The sequence below is a fragment of the Corythoichthys intestinalis genome, chromosome 5 (assembly GCF_030265065.1).
Source record: "Corythoichthys intestinalis isolate RoL2023-P3 chromosome 5, ASM3026506v1, whole genome shotgun sequence".
Taxonomy (NCBI): domain Eukaryota; kingdom Metazoa; phylum Chordata; class Actinopteri; order Syngnathiformes; family Syngnathidae; genus Corythoichthys; species Corythoichthys intestinalis.
In genome coordinates this window covers 60,333,313-60,355,441 of record NC_080399.1, presented here as the reverse complement: position 1 = coordinate 60,355,441, position 22,129 = coordinate 60,333,313, and the positions used below count along the sequence as shown (strand labels likewise).

The following is a 22,129-nucleotide window of genomic DNA, read 5'->3' as shown; positions in this document are numbered from 1 at the left end:
CAGAGACTTCCGTTGGGGCGTGACCCATAGTTCTATTACAATTTACCTTTCGCAAACTGCGCCTCCTAAATGTCCATCGACCAATCTTACTTAACAGGCACCATTGTTAAGGGAGCATGAGCCAACAAATTCTCTGATGCCCCATTGTATGATTGATTGATTTGGTAGTTTTGAGATCACCAACCACCATAAAACTTTACGGAAAAAGACAAAAAAGGATCAACATTCTGCGAACGTCCAAAATAGTGAAGTGATGTGCCTATGGAATATCTAAATTGGACACGAGGTACCCTAGGAGTATATCAGTATGTATGAATGTGTTTTTTTCCCTTCCCAAAGCTGAAAAAAACAACTAGATTCCAATGGATTAAGAAGTTGGGACGTATGGCTTCACTCCCAGCTAAATGTCTTCAAAATAAACAAGCAAACATACGTGTTCTCCTAGAGTAAGATTAAGCTACCAGCAGAGGTTAACTGGCGAGTTGACTTGCCTGTATTCACAAAACTGGATATCAAAGTTGTAGTTCCTGTCAGAAGTGTGTAGTACACACTACTAACTGTAGTAAGTGTGTATTACATTTACTCTGTTAAATTTACTTGAGTAACTTTTTGAGAAAAAATTATTTCTTAGAGTAGTTTTACCGCTCAATACTTTTTACTTCTACTTGAGTAGATTTGTGAAGAAGAAACACTACTCTTACTAGCTACTTTGGGCTACACTAGTGTCGTCATATTTTCCCTCTTTATTCTACATACTGACATTATTTTTCCCAAATATGCTGAATGTAGCGCTACCTGTCTTACCAATGAGATGTCGCAACAAAAAACACATTATACCATTCAGAGGTAACAATGTTTTCTCTCTACTATAGGGCACTCATACTCTTTAGATGGGTATAGTATCCAGGTCTAGATTTAAAGATTTTTCTGTAATTTTTTGGCATAATACGGTCATGTAACTCGCTCAGCAACTCAGCAGGGATCCCCAACTATCGGGATGGGGACTGGTGCCGCAGAGAAATAATAAATAATATGGTAACGACTGCAGTCTGGCCTGTGCCGCTTGACTAATCTGAGTAGAGATTTGTGTATGTCGCCCTCTGGTGGTTGGTAGCCATTACTGTGGTGTTTGCACACCTATAGCAGCCCAGTGTCAGTCAATGTAAACAGTAACGTTAGCTGCTGTCGAAGGGTGAGCGGCAACGTCTTTAGACAGCTTTTTTCAAGCAAAAGGCCCCCTGCTGAGCCAGAAGAGGAGCCTACAACCAAATGAATTCTGCATAATATGCGGCAAGCAAACAAGGCAACAAAACCGAATGCGCTGAGAGTATCATACCTCGCGGCGAACCGTATTGCCATAAAGCCAAGTAAACTTTCACGATTGGAGAATAACTAATTATGTCATTATCATGAGTTTTATGAGAGGTTGCTGTTAAAAAAGATTGATTCAGCGTACAGTGAGTTACATTTTTCCTGCACTTAATGTTCCTTTTAAGCCCCGTCATGTTATTTTGTGTTCACTGTAATTTTCTGCCACACATTGCCGGTCAGTGAAAATAAAGCCCATATCACTCCGGTCACACTGGTGCAAAAAAAATTGGGGGCCACTGTGCTATAGTACAGTATAATAATAACAGTTCATATAGATGAAATTGTGCTGAGAAAAACAATATACCATTATTAAAAAAAAAAAAAAAAAAATCTGACGTTGTAAGCAATTACTCACAATGTTAGTCATTACTTGATTATTATTTTCAACGAATACTTTTTTACTTGAGTAAATTTTTGGATGACTACTTTTTCTTGAGTAATATTATTTAGAAATAATGCTCCTCTTACTTGAGTAAAATGTTTGGTTACTCTAGCTCTACCCACCTCTGATTACAATTATCGAATATTAAATCTTAGAAGGATGTCATCACGATAACGCTATATGTACAGTATAGCCGTTTCATTAGCTAAAGTTCACTTTAGGTTTGCTAACCGTCCCTTGAAAAATGGAATCGTCCGGTTACCCAAAAGAAGACTAAACATCCTGTGTTTAGGGGACACACTTTTTCTCGGTAGTATCACGGAAGTCAAAAATAGTGTTTTATTTGTAGAATGAACAAATACTGGTATGGTACTTTTCAAGAATATGTAGGGGAACGCATTCTCCCACCTCTCCCGCTTTCTGACCAATGCTGACAGAACAATAATAATCCCGCTCATCTCATTTGTCGATGAGGTACTGTCCCTTGGCATGAAGAAAATGGAAGACAACATAATATTGTGGGAGAAAAAGAGTTTTTTTTTTTGCACAATAAAATAAGCAGTACTTGTTTTAATATAATAGAAAGGTAAAAAATTTGGGGATTTTTTTTCCCAGCCTGTTGAATATGGCACATCACAGGATGTTGCAAATGGTTTCAACATAGCGATCTCTTCCAAAGTAAAAGTAACATTAACACAAGGCTTGTGTGTTTTGTCAGTCCCAAGACAAATGACAGCAACTGCCATAATATCCTGTGGATGATGAGAAGCAGGGCCTTGAGGTGAAAAGTCAAACATACGTTCACATTCCACGTGACACAGATTCTGATTTTGGGAACCCAGTCCACAGCCATGACTTTAAAGTCATTCAGCAAGGCACAGAAAATTAGTTGACTTTTGACGGGACTGTATGCTCGCCAGCAACGGACTTCTTCTTAATGCCTGTGGTGGTAAAATTAAGACGGTGGGATTTTATGAAACAGGTCATTTCTGGACGCTAAGAGAATTCAAAATGCTGGAAAACAATGCAGGTTTTACTAATAATATGATCAAGATTATACACGACCAATTCATATTGTCTTAAAAATATTATTTTTCTTAAATTTAGTCAAATAATTTTCTCTGTCATGTTTTTTGTGTTAAAGCATAGTTAACAGATTAATGCGGAAGTTCAGGATTTTTGACGTTAGGCTTAATCTTCGAGTTAGCAGGGGATTAGTCAGTTAGTGGAGTTGATTTCAACATATTCCGTTTCGTTTGTATGTTATATGTTAGGTTCAGGGCCCTGGAGTGGCTAAGCTAGCACGAGTCATTGGCACCATTATAGCATGCCAATAAAAAAACATATCTACGAACAGAGCCAACATAGCCAAATAAATTCACAACACAGATCATTATTTCAAAACACCCTTGCGGCCAAAACAATGTCACACCAAACTGCAGTATTTCATTTCATTCTGCAGGACTATTTTTTTAGATGTGTAATACGACCCCAATAAAGAGGAGTGCTTCGGCCACTCGTTCTCACGCTTTATTTGAGGAAGGTGGGAAGTCGGGCTTATCCAGCTCGGAGGGTACCAGTTGCGACCTTAAAGCATTCCAAGCGAATGTAAACAGCAAAGATGACTGACCGCCACAAGTTTTTTTTTTTTATTTTGGCCTCCAAAAGACATTTTGACTTCCAGCAAACCTGACTTCTCATCAGCGATCAAATAGTGGGGGCGTACTAATGATATTTTTCAAGATCAGAGGTTGGAAACTTCCCACCTTCCTCGAATGCAGCATCAGTTTACTTAGTTAACTGACGGCTGGCAACATGACGAAATGTGCATTTAGAGGCTGTGGAAACATACAAAAGAAACGGGTAAGGAAAGTTTCGACAAATTCCCTATGAAGAACGAGGAAAAATATAAACTGGTCACGTGCTGCTGGCTACGACATAAAAAATCAGTGGTGAAAAAAACCCGATGTGATATCACTCTGCCCTGCTCCTCTGCAGAGCTTCTGGATTACAAATGTTGCTGTTCATACTGCAATTATTGACATGCAATGGTAAGTTTTAATAACTTTATCCTGAAACCATAGCCAACACTATTGATTGCATGGGTCATGGATGATTTTCATGTGTGCATATGATGTTTTTCATTGGCGTGCTATAATGGTGCCATTGACTCGCGCTGGCTTAGCCACTCCAGGGCCCTGAAACGAAAAAATAACTTGCAAACGAAACGGAATTTGTTGAAATCAACTCCACCAACTAACTAAACCCCTGTTAATTCGAAGGCTAGGCCTAATGTCTAAAATCCTGAACTTCCGCTTTAATATGTCAAATTATTCCACTTACTTTAGGTAAATGTAGCTGTTCTAATTAAGACCATATATCTAAAAGTTGGAAGAAAAATTTGCTTTCAAATAATGTTTTGAATGATATGTGTTCTTGGATTACAAACGTTTCTGACAAACAAGCTTTTTAAAGATTAAATCTACTAATGTATTGCTTAAAATAAGTCTAGTAAGATGATTTTCAGCTAGCTATTTTTCTTATTTCAAGTAAAAGGCACTTGAAGCACTGGCAAGGGAAAACAAGGGAATTTAACTAGTTTTAGGGTAGGATGCTTTTGCAATGTATTTATATCCACACCTTGTAGAGTCCACTCGATGTTGACAAACAGTTTTGATCATCTTACTCGCATACAGAAAGCTCTGTCCAAAGTCAACAATCAGTCACAGCTGAACATGAGGTTTGGTTCATACCCTCAGGTTTCTCCGCACTTGAACCCTATGGGACGTGACCCGCCGTTAGGAGGGGGACCCCACAGTGCCTTTTTGGGCTGTGCCCGTCCGTGCCCCATGAATGCATCCATATGTAAATGTTAAGATAATAAATAATTGGATTTTGTTTCAATAGCGTTATTTGTTTGATAAATATTTTTAATACAGTATTTATCAAACAAATACTTGCAACATTATGCAATATTTACATTATCATTAGCCATATAACTTCATACAACATACCGGTAGTCAAAAGGAGGAGAAAAAAAAAAAACATACTTTACCTTGGTATATTGTCATCAACAGTTGCACATCCATACAGAAAGACTATGACTCCCACAAGGGAAGCAGGAATCAACATTTGAGTGTACAGGCCTAACCAGGCAAAGTACAGTCCAATCTTCTCGCCAAAGTACTTCCTGAACAGAATTAATGATAAACAATTAATGATAGAGTACATTTGCATGCCCACATTAATTGGCTTTCCAAGTTCATTCTCAGTTTACAACACTTCACAACACAAAACCAAGGATGTATTAGCGTTGGAGCACACAAGAACTCAAGAGTGTTGTTACAACATAATAAGCCGCTTCGTTATAAAAGCCGCATAGTACACATGGAGAGAAAAAACCTAGCGTTTTTTTAGTCCGAAAATGACAGTTTATGGAATATTTTAAAATTATTCTTATGACTCTACCCCCCTGTTTTTTAAGTAAATGTTCTCATCTGCAGGCCAATATTTAAAATGCCAAGTTATTTAAAATGGGAGCATAAACAGAGAGTGTATACATTTTGTTGTCCGTAAGTAAATAGACAGATTTACCTTACTAGCCCGATGGGTTGGTACTTGTAGAAGACACTGTAGTTTGCCCACTCTTCATACAAAAGCTGAGAAAATAAAACGTTGATGATCACGGTATACATATGAATATACATACATATTAATATTATATATACTGTAATATCCGTAGTATTTGGCGCACCTGACTATAAGTCACCAAATTTGACACGAAAACAACATTTGTTCATAGATAAGCCGCACTGGACTATAGAGCCTACCCACGTACCACGTGCTCGCTGTATGGTTCCGCCCACTTGTCCGTCATTTTGACTCTGTATTAGCATTGTTTTCAATTGATGGCGGAATTTAAAATGCATTTCATGGAAGACCCGGTGCTTTCTGATGCCCCAAACACACTGGATCTGTTGCATAAAAGGCGTTATGAGGAAAAGCTTCGTTCTATACAGTCGCCAGATCCATATTTGATGCCCAAATCGATGTTTTTCGACCCACTGTCTTCGCCCTGTCTGCCTGACATCTGCTACGCAGATATTTACAATTATCTTGTCCACACTAAATCAGCCTATTCTCACGAAAATATGAAAAACTTCAAGAGCTTGGAGGCTTATAAATACTTCGTTGCTGGTTGGGTGAAACAGGTCCTCGTCCACGAAAATTCGGCAGGAATCTATCTTGTGCTTGGAAAGGTGAGTTACGAAATTTTCAATTCAAAATCTTTTGTTATTGCTAACATCCACCGTCAAGTCTAATGTATTTCATGTCGTTTGTCAATGGAGTTAAGGCTTTTAATGTTTATATGGTTTAGCGATAGCACTCTCACTACATACATACCTGTATGTTGTCGGCGATTAGCCTAGCAATGATCTTAATTGTGGTTATTTGTCAGCCCCGTAGACAAGGCCAGTTTCTTTCACTTGGTACCAGCTAAATATTATTCAAAAAATAACGATGGTGGAAGAAAGGGAAGTCACAAACATCTTGAATTTGAAACTATGTCGTACTACGTCGTATGTTGTCGGCGATTAGCCTCGCAATGATCTTAATTGTGGTTATTTGTCAGCCCCGTAGACGAGGCCAGTTTCTTTCACTTGGTACCAGCTAAATATTATTCAAAAAATAACGATGGTGGAAGAAAGGGAAGTCACAAACATCTTGAATTTGAAACTATGTCGTACTACGTCGTATGTTGTCGGAGATTAGCCTAGCAATGATCTTAATTGTGGTTGTCAGGCCAAAACCCTCTAAATATATATTAAATGCATCTTACCGGATATAAAATGACTACTACATAGTCTGTGGTGATTTTTTGGTGTCCAGTTTTCACGTCGAATTGCAGCCGTCCATTTCGCTCTCCTCTTTGGATCCCTTGGAATACGGTAAAACTTCAAGTCTCTCCTTCCATCTTCTCTGTTAGTGCAACCAACAGCCACACACGCCTTCGCCATTTTGATTATTATTGTTAAGGAGCAGAAAAACACGCCGTAAATAGGAGAAATGTACGTAGCCGTAACAGGTTAACACTATGTTTTGACGGACAAGTGGGCGGAACCATACAGCGAGCACGTGGTACGTGGGTAGGCTCTATAAACTGCAGCTGTCCTCACTGTATTATGGGATATTTACTCCACAAGATATGAACTGGTAACACTTTATCTGACAGTAGCATCATAAGATTATCTAAGACCAAATGAACCACCATGAAGCTTTGAACCAATTGGCTGCAAAGCTTCATTTGGTCATAACTGCTCCCTTGTGGGAGACAGTCAACTTCTGCTGCCACCTCCTGTCCACACTGCTGTTGTCCAACATGCCTCTTAGCATGTATTGCAATGCTACAGATGTAAATAAAAATCAAAATTCATGTTCTGTGCTATTTCTTCAGTTACTGTTTCAGTTGTTTCATTAATGCTAGTTATTGTTTTTGATAGCACTTTATTTGACAGTGGCGCCATAAGAGAATTATAATTATGATGATAATAATTATGACATGACACAGTAATAACAGATGTCATTTAGTGTTATCTGGCAAATTATCTCACTTTTGAATGGATGTAAAAGAAATAAATATAAATATAAATAAATGGAGTTAGGGTTTCCAATTAACCCCAAAAAATCAACAAATAAGCCATACTGGACTATAACAGTAACATGTTTAAAACTTAAAACCCAAACCCCCCATGTTTTTTTTTTTTATCTTGAGAGCTATTTATTTAACCTTTTGTTCTTTGTAAAGAGATGTTTCGGAGTTTAGGAAATTCAGGCATTTCTGGAGCTACTATTTTTTTATTTGTGTTAATTCAATAAACATGCTGTAGGCATTTCAATGAAGTTCAGTGTTTGCATTATTCAATTTTTTTCTACGCCAATTTTTACACTTTTGCTGCAAAGGAATATTAGCTCCTAAAATCGGTTATATGCCCCTCTAACTACTAATAATCTGTATCAGTCCTGAAAAACACATATTGGTCAATCTCTAGTTCATAACCAGAACACAATATTATACCTGGAGTAAGGTCATTGTTTCTCCCTTATTGTACTTACTTTTCTGTCATTAGGCTCGGCGCTCTCTTCATCAATATCCCCCTAAAGAGCACAAGTTAAATATTTGCAGTGTTAAAAACGTAATTGAGATTTTGAGGGATATAATTTACATGTTAGCAAGATTTTATTACCCTCATCAGACTTAACACCTCATCACACCTAACAGTGTCTAGGCAAATAAGGCACAATAAATTCAGAATTGGTTGGGGTCTATCACTGAAACAAATCCCTGAAATACTGATGACTTGTAGAAAATTGTACAAATGGATCTGACATTTCGTCTACACTTGCAATGTCGGCTGTCATTCATGAATACGAACTAAATACAGTATGTAACTAAATTACGTATAGAGACATGGAAACATGCCAAAATTCTAAAACAATATTTACAAAATATTATTTACTGTATATCAGTTTTTGATCAATGGTAATTTCAAGTTATGCTCGGGCCAAGTCTGTTGTTATATTTTTGTCATGTTTAAGATACTCACATCGTGGAGAGGGTAAGCAGCTGTATAAACACCACTACCTAGGAGACTGGTGATACCTGCCAGGGGAAAAATATCATTACTAATAATAATTGTATAATTAGATATAATTACTATGTATCTAATCTAGGGTCAAAGATCAGCACTCACCTTGGCACAATGTCACTTACAGCTACAGCTACAGATCATCACTGAATCAGAGATAAAACGCTATTGTTTTCCACGGCGTTTTCATAACTGCCGGTATGGTTCACATTTGAAGTTATGTGACTTCTGCTTGACATTTATTTTTTGGTTTCATTTCTATTTCCGGTATTTCTGTTCTTGTTATTAACTGTCTTGATAATATAACGTGACATTTATGTATGATTTTATTGGTTTTGGGATTTAAAATTTACACATTTTTAAAGAAGAACATATAGACATCTGTCCTCCAGTTAAGGTGCTATTAAATGGTGACCATGTCAAATTGTCAAAAAATTTAAGTCGTATTACTGGGCTGGCTTTGGAGTAGTTTTGTTTCGTTCTTTTCCTCCCCCCCAGAGCATCAAACTTACCCATGCTGTACTTGGCCTTGCATTTTGTCCGTTTTAGTATTTCGTAAACCTAAAAGAAGAGCAACATGATGAATGTGTTACAAAATATGTAGTCCAATACACAAACTAAAGGCAGGCCATTAAAAAAAACGTTTTTTTTTTTTTTTTTTGCTTCAGTTTCAGTTAAGCATGGATGCCACCTTTGTTTTGTTTCATTGAGTAAGCCAAACAGCAGATTAATTAACCCCTCCAGACACGCATTTTTTTCTGCTGGGCAGAAAAAAAAATCTGTGCTGATTTTTACTCTACTCAAGCACCAGAACAAAGTGCAATTTTTTGGTCGGGGCTATTTATTGGTTTTATTGTTTATTTTTAATGTTGATGTGTTTTTGATGAGGAATGAGCACTTTATGTGATCCTTTTTAAAGTTGCGTTTGGTCAACCATTTTTAAAGAGCCAAAAACAACAAAAAGGGCATGCCAAACCTCATGGTTTGATTTCTATAGGTAAAACTTCATCTCCAAGAAGTGCAATAGCAACTAAATTCAGTGTGTTTATTAATTTAGAGACCTAAACACATCATGTCCTTTAGCAGCATGCTTAGGTCTGAAGGGGTTAATTGATTTAACTTTAGCTTTAAATGTTTTTGTTTTGTGTTTTTTTCACCAACTCCATTTATGTCCAGCTCGGATCTTTTACATTCATTTAAAAGTGTGATAATTAACCGGATAACGCTAAATGACATCTGTCATTAGGAATTAATAAATGCTCATGACAGTGTCATGTCATAATTATGACGGTTTTATGACAGTCTTATGATCTGCTGTCAAATAAAGTGGTACCGGTTAATATCTTCTGGTGTAAATGGAGTATGGATGCTGTAAGCTGCTCATTCAATGTTTGTTGAGCAATTCCGTGGCGGTCCACTTGGGGCGCTCAAGAGTGGCGGTGAAGGTAAAGTGCGCGCAAGTCGTCTAAAGAAGAAGAGAGGAAGCTACAAGTGGGATGAAAAAAAAAAGTTTAGCGAGAACGATGGAGGGAAAAAGTGAGAAAATATTCCTACAATTCACATGTGTGGACACACTTTAGATTTTACACCAACAAGAAAGGAAGTAAGGTGAACAAGGACTTTGCTGGATGCAAGAATTATCTAACAAAAATAAGGTGCAGTGGAAAAACAATAATTATGCAGAGCCACTTGGTGACGAAGTGGTTAGCAGATTTCTTCCCTGCCATCACTGCTTCGCTTTCATCACCTGAAGTAAGAAGGTTTTGCCATGTAATTGATTTTTTAATTTACATGTATTATTTTGATGACATTTGGTGTTGAATGATACTAAATAAACCTAAATTGGATGGAAATGAATATCATACAAGCTTACATTAATTTACTGATTTATTTGATATTATTTGAGAACCACTTTCCATCTAATTTACCACACAAACTGTTTTTACTGCTATAGTACAATAAGCTATAAAATGGTTTGAATAGCTCCAAGGTATATAAGGTTATGTGCATGTTAATTGATGTAGCCTACACATTAAAAATGAGTAATTATTGCATTTTTAATTTCTATACATTCATTTCATATTTGTTCTAATTCACTCAATACTTCCAACACGAAAAAAATCAGGATTTGAACTCAAAAGGTATTAAGTATAGATAGCTTTTTTCTATTTTGTTTTTAAAGTGAGGAAGAATGTGACTGACTGAGTCCGACATCTCAAATGCTGAAGCAGATGGTGCAAGTGCTCAAACCAATGCTTTTGCACTCCAAAAAATGGGGTGTTGAACTGACATAAAAAGAATGATGGAAAGAATTTGCACCTGATGATATTGCTTTCCTTCAGCATTTAGCAGTTGTGTCCTTTTAACATAAAGCACACATGTCTAGCCAACATTAGGCACTCATGTTGCGCGAACATATCGCACTCTTGTTGAGCCAACATAAGGTACTCATGTTCACCCCAAAATACATGTTGAACCCACATTAAAGAAATACATAATTTGCACCTGATTACATTGATTTCCTTCAGTATTTAGCAATTGTGTTCTTTTAACATAAAGCACACATGTTGAGCCAACATAAGGCACAACTAGGGCTATCAAATTTATCGCGTTAACGGGCAGTAATTAATTTTTTAAATTAATCATGTTAAAATATTTAACGCATGCACGGAACAACCCACTCACGCATTGCCGCAAACAGACTACAATGGCATCGTTTTATGTATATACAGAGCTAAGAGGCAGTGACAAGTGAGTGGAGTGTATACAAGCATTCATTTGAACCGTGCTTTTAATTGCCAAAAGCTTTGATATCTCTTCCACAACAATAATAACTATTGAGGCGAGTGATGTGGGGAAGACTAACAGGAGTTGATCTTTTTCTTAACACCCTACATTGTACACAACGCAGAGAAGATATAGCATTTGCAGCCACCAGACACAGTCATGGTTGTCCCACTTCCCATCATGCATTTGGGCAGAACGGTTTAGTCACTACAGTATCATTTACTGAAAGCTCAACAAATACACTAGATGACAATATTTAGTCACAATATACAAACTCACATTTATCCTTTAAGAATCTATCTGTGGATCCCTTTCACAGAAAGAATGTTAATAATGTTAATGCCATCTTGTGAATTTATTGTTATAATAAACAAATACAATACTTATGTACAGTATATACAGTATATACAGTGAATGTATATATCCGTCTTGTCTTATCTTTCCATTCCAACAATAATTTACAGAAAAATATGGCATATTTATATTTTGAATTGCACTTAATTATGATGAATTAATTTCTAAGCTGTGAAAAACTTGATTAAAAATTTTAATCGTTTGACAGCCCTAATTTTAACGTCAATGGCATTCATTTATTTATGCCTCAATGGAATCCAGTACATTGGCATTGGCAGCAACATTCATGATAGTCAATGGCATGGAGGTACATAGCTACTGTCAGTGGTATTGACTTACTTAGGCGCCAGTTCAATGTCAATGGGCTGTAATGGTAAGTGGTCAAAAATCACAACCACCCATGTTTTCCTGTCATTGAAAATGAAAGGAAAATGCTTGCCATTAAAAATGAATAGATTTCCGGTCATTTTGATATTTAAACGATGCCGGTTGGTCAAACGGTTTGGAGTCTCAAGTGCGCCCAAAAAACGTGAATGATAAGATTATGAAGGAAAGAAATAAAAATAAAGTTGAGGAATTTTACTAGCTGGGCCTGTGCCTTGCAAAGCCCCATCTAATAAAAAAAAAAATCACTTTTCACAAACAAAATAATAATTAAATGGTGACGGTTATTGGGCCGGCCGGCTCTACCAATGAGGTGTCACTTATTTTTTCAGGGAGTTGGTAACCGTACTTTTAAATCTCGCGAGAAATGACGAGACTATTGCAATTGGTTGGAAAGGCAAGTTAACATTATGTTGCATCAACATGATCTAATCTAGCTACTCATTCATTGTTCATGTTTATGTATGGACTGCATGATTTAATCATGCTCACCTTGGAAACATGATGTGTTCTTGCTGAAAATGCACATTGTCTTTTAGTAAACTTTACAAGCTACCGGAGTCATTTTTTTGAGTGAATATATTCAGGTACAAAATTTGCAGAAGATTTATATTTTACAGCAATGTTGCACAGAAATGGTGTCACTGTTCCATAAATGACTTAAATAGTATTTTTTTCTATTTTGAAATATCTTGCTTTTCGTTTCAACAGGTGTATCGTACTCATATATTAATTATCTGACCAATATATCAATAATCGCTGTAACCCGATATTGTGAGATAATCGTTATTGTAAGCCTTTTGTTGCGAGTCGTATCGTATCGTGAGGTGCCCTGAGGTTCCCACTCCTATGTCCTAGTACAGAGGTCAGGAACTTATGTCTCGCGAGCCATATCTGGCTCTTTTGATGAGTGCATCTGGCTTTCTGCCAATGCGTAATTTTAAATGTGGAACTGGCCGGCTCGTTTGACTTGAGTGAGCTGTGATGAGCTGATAGGCCATTCACACATTTTTCTTGGACCTTCAAACATACATCGCAATAATATGCTTCAATCATCCCCTCGCGGATTGCACGGAGATGGGCGTTAGTACAGAGTTCATCTTACACCTTAAATCTCTGCTTAGCCAGCAGCGGGGCTGGCCCCTCCCAACTCAACACCGATCAATCTGGAGTATATAAAATGCGTAGGGGAAAATTAAACCACGAAAGTGAACTGCGTGGTATCTCAAGTCATTGAGGTGCGCAATCAGTTTGACTTTCATGACTTTTTCACTTGTCAAAATTGTCACAACTTCCAGGAGAGCGAGACTCACGAAACAGCTGCTCCGAGAGGCTCCACCTGTCTTGGCCACTGTTATTTACAAGTTCCCTGGTTGCGGTTTCCACTTCCAGGAAATAGATGCAGTGCCACACCATGATTCTATTTTTTATTTTCCAAGTGGTGAGTGCGAAACCATTGTAAGATACCAAGTAGCGATGTCAGGCTTTCGTTGTTTTCTGAAGATAGTAAAAGCCGAGCGTGCCCTCACTCTTACTCCCGCATAATGCGTTCAAATGCGCTCACGAAAAAACAGTAATCACAAAGCTGGCTCAAAGCTGGCATTAGAAAATGTAACTAGATATGGCGGAAAACACTCAGGTGACTTGAAGTTCCGCTCTGAGGTTAAAATATAATAGGTTATAAAATTGCTCTATATGCATGTGTGATACATCTTTGGAAAGCTTAAAATCTTAATTTTCTGGAAAAGAAAAACAGGAGGGCATTAAAAAAAAATTGTTATTTTTTTAAACAGCAAAACCCTATCTGGAGGTGAGAGCACGCGACAGCAGAATTACAGACGCCATGACTTTAACGAGATATTGTCGCGTACTTACCTTGTTTCAATCCAAAAGCTCCATGTAGCATGTATCACTGAGTGTCAAGACACAGGTGTGAATGGCCACAGCTGGATTTTTGGGGGATTTTTTTGGGTGACACATGGTAATTTAACAAGGGTTGCAATGCAGAAATCGCAGACATCAAGGAGTGGTCGAGATTTTCTTTTTCATATATTTACCCTTTTAAACTTTTTTTTTTTTCTTTGTTTGGATCCATTATTTATCATCTAACATATCGGAGAATATGCGAACACAAAAAAAATAAAAAATAAAAAAAATAAAAAAATACAATTAAGCGATTGTTACGAGGTAGATATGCGTGACTTTTTTACAGACAACAGTTGTTTCATTGTGACGTCGTTTAAAAGTTTGAAATATGCGAGTGAATAATTTTTTTAAGTCGTTTTTTTTTTTTTTAAACGAAATATTAGACATCAATTAATGATTCAAAGCTAAAAATGACAGACATTTTGAATAAGAAATATAATTAATTCCCTTTGTTTTATGGCTGGGTTGAAACAAAAGCGGTTGCGCGACGTCTCTAAATAGGGGATTCCAGGGTAAAATGGACAAATTAAAAATATTTCGGGGGCTTAATGCGCGATTAATTTGCTATGGCAGCATATAGACATATTGTTCTATCAAACACAACAGTTCTTTTGGCTTAAAATACAGCAGTTTCTTTTAAAGACGAGCGCAAGAGCAGAAACTGCTTTTTCAGTCTTGTCTGTGTTTTCCGCCATATGTATTCAAATAGTATATAGACACACACAGACTGTATGGCTCTCGCGGAATCATATTTTAAAATATGTTGAGTGTTTTGGCTCTCTCGGTCAAAAAGGTTCCCGACCCCTGTCCTAGTACACTGTTCAAAGAAATAAAGGTTACACTAATGTAACACATTGTAGATATAAATGAATGCAATATTTTTTATTAAATACTTTGTTCGTTCCATAGTTGAATATGCTGACAACAAAATCAAACAAACATTATCAATGAAAATCAAATGTATCAACCAATGGAGGTCTGGATTTGGAGTTATACTCAAAATGAAAGTGGAAAACCATACTACAGGCTGATTCAACTTTCATGTAAACAAGTCAAAATGAGGCACAGTAGTTTGTGTGGCTTCCAAGTGCCTGGATGACCTCCCTACAATGCCTGGGCATGCTGCTCATGAGATGATGGAGGGTGTCCTGGGGAATCTCCTCCCAGATCTGGACCAGGCATCACTGACCTCCTGGGCAGTCTGAGGAGCAACCTGGCTCTGCCAGATGGACTTAAACACAATGGCCCAGAGGTGTTCTATTGGATTTAGTTCAGGTGAACGTGGGGGCAAGTCAGCGTTATCAATTCCTTCTTCCTTCAGGAACTGTTGCATACTACAGCCAAATAAAGTTTTTTAGTGGGGGGCATGGTTGTGGACTAGGAGGAACCTGGGTCCCACTGCACAAGTGTAGCTTATGACAATGAGTCCAAGGATTTCATCCCGATACCTAATAGCAGTCAGGGTGCCATCATCTAACCTGTAGAGGTCTGTGTGTCCTTCCAGGGAAATGCCTTCCCTGACCATCGCTGACCTACCACCACACCAGTCATGTTGAATGATGTTGCATGCAGCATAACGTTCTCAATGGGATCTCCGGACCCTTTCACGTCTGTCGCATGTGCTCAGGTTGAACCTGCTTTCATCGGTGAAGAGCACAGAGCCAGTGGCAAAGTTGCAAATTCTGGTGGTCTATGAAAAATGCCTCTTAAGCTCTACGGTGATTGGCAGTGAGCACAAGGCTCTGTACAGGATGTCAGGCCCTCAGACCATCCTCATGGAGGCCATTTCTGATTGTTTGGTAGGAAAAATTCACACCAGTGGCCTGCTGGAGTTCATTGTGTAGGGCTCTGGCAGTGTTCATCCAATTCCTCCTTGAACAAAGGAGTGGATGCCGAGCCTGCTGAGGGTTTTACGGATCTTCTACGGCACTGTCCAGCTCTCCTGGAGTAACTACCTGTCTCCTGGAATCTCCTACAGGACGACAGGTTGGTCCAGGAACTCAGTGATGTGCTGGTCCAGATCTGGGTGGAAATCCCTCCGGAAAACATCCGCCACTTCATCACGAGCATGCCCAGGCGTTGCAAGGAGATTATACAAGCAAACACACTACTAAACTTCATCTTGACTTGTTTAAAGGATATTACATAAAAGTTGGATCAGCCTGTAGTGTGTTTTTCCACTTTCATTTTGAGTATAAATCCAAATCCAGACCTCCATTGGTTGATACATTTCATTTTCATGGATAATTTTTGTTTGACTTTGTTCTCAGCCCGTTCAACTATGGAAAGAACAAAGTATTTAATATAAACTATTTCATTCATTCAGATCTACAACGTGTTATATTAGTGTTCCCTTTATTTTTTGAGTAGTATAAAATGTCTGGGACTTCACCGGGATGTGGCATGCATGAAAGCAGACGGGTTATTCCCCGGTCACAGCACGAAGGCTGATGACGTAAATATCATGGCAGCCCAATCGTCATTTCCTCTTTCTTAGCAGTAAGACTAAAAGCTGTAAACAAACATCACGAATATCAGTCATATCAACACACAATTCAACTCGAATCATAACGAAATTAATTTGCTACTGAATCTTAGAACCGAGGAAGAGACGGCCCATCGTCCATCTTTGGAAATGTGCGTTATTTTTGTTGCCAATGCCAACCAAAAATGACATAAGGTCCGGGTAATAAAACCTGTCCCTCACCCTCCACGTACAGAGAGCGCCGAGTCGCCAAAGCCAACATGGGTCATTCATCTCTCAATGTCTGAAAGCCATGACATGAGGAAATCCCGTGTCACATTACACGGGAATGGATGGGGCTTTAGTCTTCGCACCTCTGCCACAGGCAGAGCAGTCAGGGAGAGAAATGCCCATACCCCACCCCCCACCACCACCACCACCAGTGTTGTTAATCTTAATTTAAAAAAGTAATTCATTACAGTTACAAATTACTTTTCCCAAAAAGTAATTGCGTCAGTTACTTGGCAAAGTAACTGGTGATAATTTTAGTTCTCCCCCCCCTCCCAAAAAAAAACAAAAAACATCACACAATGTGAAGTTTAAAGGGTTTTTGGGACTATTGGCCCTAGCCCAATTCTTTACCCTAAACATAACTAGACACAGGGGTATTGCGGATATTGCGATAACTAGATAGTAACCTTCGCTATATGTGGAAGTCATTTAATGTGGTGAATCAACCATTAAGGTTGTTAAAATTGTTCTTGTTATTGCATTAGTTCCCTTCTGCCTATTTTCGACATGTGTAACTTTTAAAACTGTTTAATCAATTTAAGATAGATTTAAATTAAGTTTTGCCGATTTAGGAGTATTTTAGATAAAAAGTTACTTAGGTTCGCTAGGAAAGTTCCTACAAATGAGCCTTCTTGAGAAGTCTACTGCTTTAAGATGGCGGCTGTTTACTAACGAATCTAGTTCTTTATTACACTTGTTGCTAATGCCGCCGTGTATGTCATTTGCACCTAGTTCTGTATCTAGTTCTTGCTTTCTCCCCACTCCATCTCTGCTCTCTCATCTCCGTGAGTCCGTCTTTTTCAGACTTTTCGCACGGTCATCATGGCCAACATCTGCCTCAGTAACGGTAACGGCGTTGCCAAGATGAGAAAAGTAATTAATTAGATTACTCACTACTGAAGAAATAACGTCGTTAGTAATGCCGTTATATTCTAACGCCGTTATTAACAACACTGACCACCACACACACACAGGCAGCCATATCAGGAATGTCTTTCTCCTTCAATTATTTACCTTATCTTTATTCAATCAGATTTTGTTACATCAATGAAGTTGAAATAAAGAACCTGAATGTTTGGTCTAAAATAGCTCGTAAATACATAAAACGTTTGCCTTTTTAACTTTTTATTTAATATGTCTACTAAATTGTGAGTTTGTTTGCTTATAGACTAGTCGGCAGGAAAATTAGTCGAAATTCCCATCCTTAGTAAGTAGCCTATATTTTTATTTTAATGTATATTAGTTTTTTATATGAAGTATTTTGATGTAAATATTGGCGAGATCCAACTTACATTGCTGGCCAAAAGATTTGGCACCCCTGCAATTCTGTCAGATAATGCTCAATTTCTCCCAGAAAATGATTGCAATTGCAAATGCTTTAGTCGTAATATCTTCATTTATTTTTCTTGCGATGAAAAAACACAAAACAAAATTAAAAACGAAGTAAATTATTATCATTTTACACAAAACTCCACCCTCAGCCTAATACTTGGTAGCACAACCTTTAGACAAAATAACTGCAAACAACCGCTTCAGGTATCTATCAATGAGTTTCTTATAATGCTCTGCTGGAATTTTAGACCATTCTTCTTTGGCCAACTGCTCCAGGTCTCTGAGATTTGAAGGGTGTCTTCTCCAAACTGCCATTTTCAGCTCTTTCCACAGCTGTTCTATGGGATGCAGGTCTGGACTCATTGCTGGCAACTTTAGAAGTCTCCAGTGCTTTCTCTCAAACCATTTTCTAGTGCTTTTCGGAGTTTGTTTTGGCACATTGTCCTGCTGGAAGACCCATGACCTCTGAGGGAGACCAAGCTTTATCATACTGGGCCCTACATTATGCTGCAAAAATTGCTGGTAGTCTTCAGACTTCATAATGCCATGTGCACGGTCAAGCAGTCCAGTGCCGGAGGCAGCAAAGCAACCCCAAAACATCAGGGAACCTCCGCCGTATTGACTGTGGGGACTATGTTCTTTTCTTTGAAGGCCTTGTTTACTTGCTGCTTCGCTACTGTGCAGACGTCTCTCTGCTTTGCTCCTGCTTCTCAAGCTTCAATCATCTTTTTAATCATTTTTAATCACCTTGAAATTACTCAGTAAGTCTTGGAATTATCTTTTAATCATGTTTATATTCAAACAAAGACTTTTTGAGCATTTTTGAGCCTTTTAAAGTGCTTTTTTGTCGTTACTGGAACACAAGTCTGCCTTATCGGAGCTGAGGAATTCGGTTAACGAAAGCTAAGTAGCAGCAACATGCCTCCCCTGTCAATGGATGATTACCACAAACTGCTCCAGAAGATAGCAGTACTGGAAACAAAAATCTACCGGCTTGAAGTGAATATGGAGGTAAACGGTCAGCTCGGGAATGAAACCACTCTGCCGATCTCCCAAAACAGGGAGTGGGAGCGGACCCACAGAATGCAAACAAACACCATCGAGACTCAACGGGACCCTGGCAGAACCCAGCACTGGAAGATTTACGATGAAAAGGAATGGCCACCTCTGCAGAAGAATGCGTCATCTACTCCGGCACCAGAAAGAAAATTATCACAGATCGAGGCAACAACAAAGGCTCAAAGCAAAGTGCCTCGAGCTGCTGGAATTCTACTGGAAAATAGATTTACGCCACTCTCCGAGACTCCTGACCCAGGGAAAGTTTGAACACCCAGCTCAAAAGAGAGGTTCGATGCTAATGCATGTGCTAGCAGGCTACAGAGAAAGCGACCCAATGGACCCCGCACTCTGATAGTGGGCGACTTTGCTGTGAATGGGATGAAACACTTTTGTAGCAACAATACCAGAGTATGTTGTTTTAACAAAGCTACGGTTTCTGTTATCTCAGAGAATATCCTGAGCATTGCTGCTCAGCATCCAACAGCCACTACTCTGATAATACACACAGGAGCCCTCGATATTGCGAAGCAAAAATCAAAGCTTTTAAAGCAAGACTTCACTGAACTGATAAGCAAAGTCGGAACTTTAAATACTGAGGTGTTTTTCAGTGGACCCATACCCGCGCCCAGGCTGGGGGATGAAAGTTTCAGCAGAGTGATGATGCTTAACAAATGGCTCAAAGCAACATGCGCTGGACAATCGATGTACTTCATTGACAATTTCAACATATTTTCAGGGCGCAGGCATCTCTTTAAGAACGATGGCCTTCACCTAAATAAGTCAGGAGTGCGGTTACTAAGCAGCAGCATGTTTTATCTCTTGAGGCACAGACAGTCTGCTTATCTCGAGGAAAGGAGGCAAGCTGTCCCAAAACATCGGATAAACATGGTGGCTGGGATGAGTGCTGAATCAGACAGTGTGCACGCAGGATCAATCTCTCCTCCAAAAATGGAGCCGATAGTCGCTGAAGGGGAAGTGACTAAGCCAGCCCTGCCAGGCTGTGACCAACCCTCCTCTGCTGAGGCTCCACTGCCTCAACGGGAGGAGACCCTGGTAGCAGGTGATCAACCCCCTTCAGACGAGACTCAAGAAGTGGCTCCATCAGCTCAACAGGAGGAGAACGACCCGACCGTGCAATCCTCTGCTGTCGAGGCCCCATCCAGTCCCAAATCCTCACACTCCAAGACGCCACCACGCCGCCGACTCCAGGATAAGGCCCCATCCAGCCCCAAATCCTCACACTCTAGGACGCCACCACGCCGCCGACTCCAGGATAAGGCCCCATCCAGCACCAAATCCTCACACTCCAAGACGCCACCACTCCGCCGACTCAGTCAGGCTAAGGCCTCATCAAGGCCTAAATCCCCACAGTCCCGGAAGCCACCCCGCCGACGACTTAGTTTGGATGGAATAATGAGTCAACCTGATTGGGACTCCATGGATCTAGATAGCAAGGTTAACCAGTCTCTTGATCTCCTCAAGTTCATGTCTTCGCTTCCACCCTGCACCGGCCACACCCGACAGGTGCCAGGGGAAGATGGCAACAAACCAACCAGCCTCCCCTGGAATTCTCTCGGGGCAAAGCCAAAGCACTACAACTCTGGAACTACACGGTATTATCCTTCTATGGAGGAAGCCATGTTTGCGACACCAATATGATGTGCACCGGGTCCAGGCTGTGACAACATTACAAAGACTGTTCTGTCCCAGCAAAAGCCGGGGCCTTATGGAGTACAGTATGTATGCTCAACAATCCCAGTGGTGATAAACAACAAAAAAAGGGCTAGACTGGTGAGAAATAAAAAACGTTCAATCAACTCTGCCAACCTGTTAAGCATAGTATGTCATTCCCAAAACTCACCAGTGAATCCAGTCTGGCATCTCCAATTGGCTCTGCCAAATATTAGATCTTTAGCTGGCAAATCTTTCTTAATTAATGATTTTATCAGCAAACATAACCTTGACATGTTGTTCCTAACAGAAACTTGGTTAGATCAAGATAAGAGTTCGACAGTTCTGATTGAGGCAACCCCCACAAACTTCAATTTCTTTAGTGCGCCAAGAACCCATAAGAAAGGAGGTGGGGTTGCCAGTCTGATCAGGGACAGTTTCCAATGCACGAATATTTCATGTGGTCAGTTTGATTCCTTTGAGTATATTGTCATTCAGCTAAAAAGCCCTTGCAGAGCTGCCTTGGTAACAATTTACAGACCACCGAAGTATAACACAATGTTTTTTGATGAGTTTACCAAAATACTGTCTTCCGTCTGCATGGACTTTGATTGTGTTGTTTTAGTGGGTGACTTTAACATTCATGTTGATAATCCTGAAGAAGGATGTGCTAGAGAGCTTTTAAATATTTTGGATACATTTGGTTTATCTCAGCATGTCACAGTTCCAACACATAACAGAGGGCACATACTGGACTTAATAATATCCAAAGGTCTTAACATCTCTGAGGTCACAGTGAATGATGTTGCTCTGTCTGATCACTACTGCATTATGTTTTAAATGACCACCCCTGTCCATCCTCTGAAAAGGGAAACAGAGGTGATTAGGAAGCGTTACATAAGTGATAACACATGTGCATTATTCACACAGGCCTATGCCTCATCATTAACCCCTACAATAGCTCCAGTGGAAGAACTTGTAAATAGTTTCAGTTCCAGTGTGATGACTGTAATGGACACTATTGCCCCGATTAAGACAAAAACTTTGTCAAGAAAGAAGAGGTCACCCTGGAGAAATGCCATACTAGCTATAAAACAAAAACAAGTTTGTAGACGAGCAGAACGCAGATGGCGAAAATACAAACTCCTAGTTTTTTATGATATCTACAAAGAGAGTCTTCGCAAATACAACCAGGAACTGAAAAATGCTAGACAATCATATTTTTCAGAGATCCTTAGTAGAAACACCAACAATACTCGCACACTATTTTCTGTTGTTGACAAACTGACAAACCCACAAGCATCAATACCTCAGGAATTGGCATCTGAGGTGTCCTGTAATAATTTCGCAGCATTCTTTACACACAAAGTACTAACGATTAGACAGACTGTGTGCAACTCCGGATTAACAAATGTTACACTAAATGCCTCCCAAAATGTCCCCCACGTCAATCTCAGACAG

General features: G+C 39.2%; 1 protein-coding gene across 1 annotated transcript in view; it reads right to left on the bottom strand.

Annotated features, from left to right (window-relative positions):
• The window catches only part of LOC130916303 (anoctamin-1-like), a 122,760-nt gene that overhangs the window by 74,134 nt on the left and 26,497 nt on the right, over positions 1 to 22,129 (bottom strand). The window contains exons 6-10 of the mRNA XM_057836919.1: positions 8,913 to 8,961; positions 8,359 to 8,414; positions 7,868 to 7,909; positions 5,348 to 5,412; positions 4,809 to 4,943 (exon numbers count right to left, since the gene is read on the bottom strand). Coding sequence (XP_057692902.1) covers positions 4,809 to 4,943; positions 5,348 to 5,412; positions 7,868 to 7,909; positions 8,359 to 8,414; positions 8,913 to 8,961 — 347 coding nt within the window. The remainder of the gene's footprint in view (positions 1 to 4,808; positions 4,944 to 5,347; positions 5,413 to 7,867; positions 7,910 to 8,358; positions 8,415 to 8,912; positions 8,962 to 22,129) is intronic.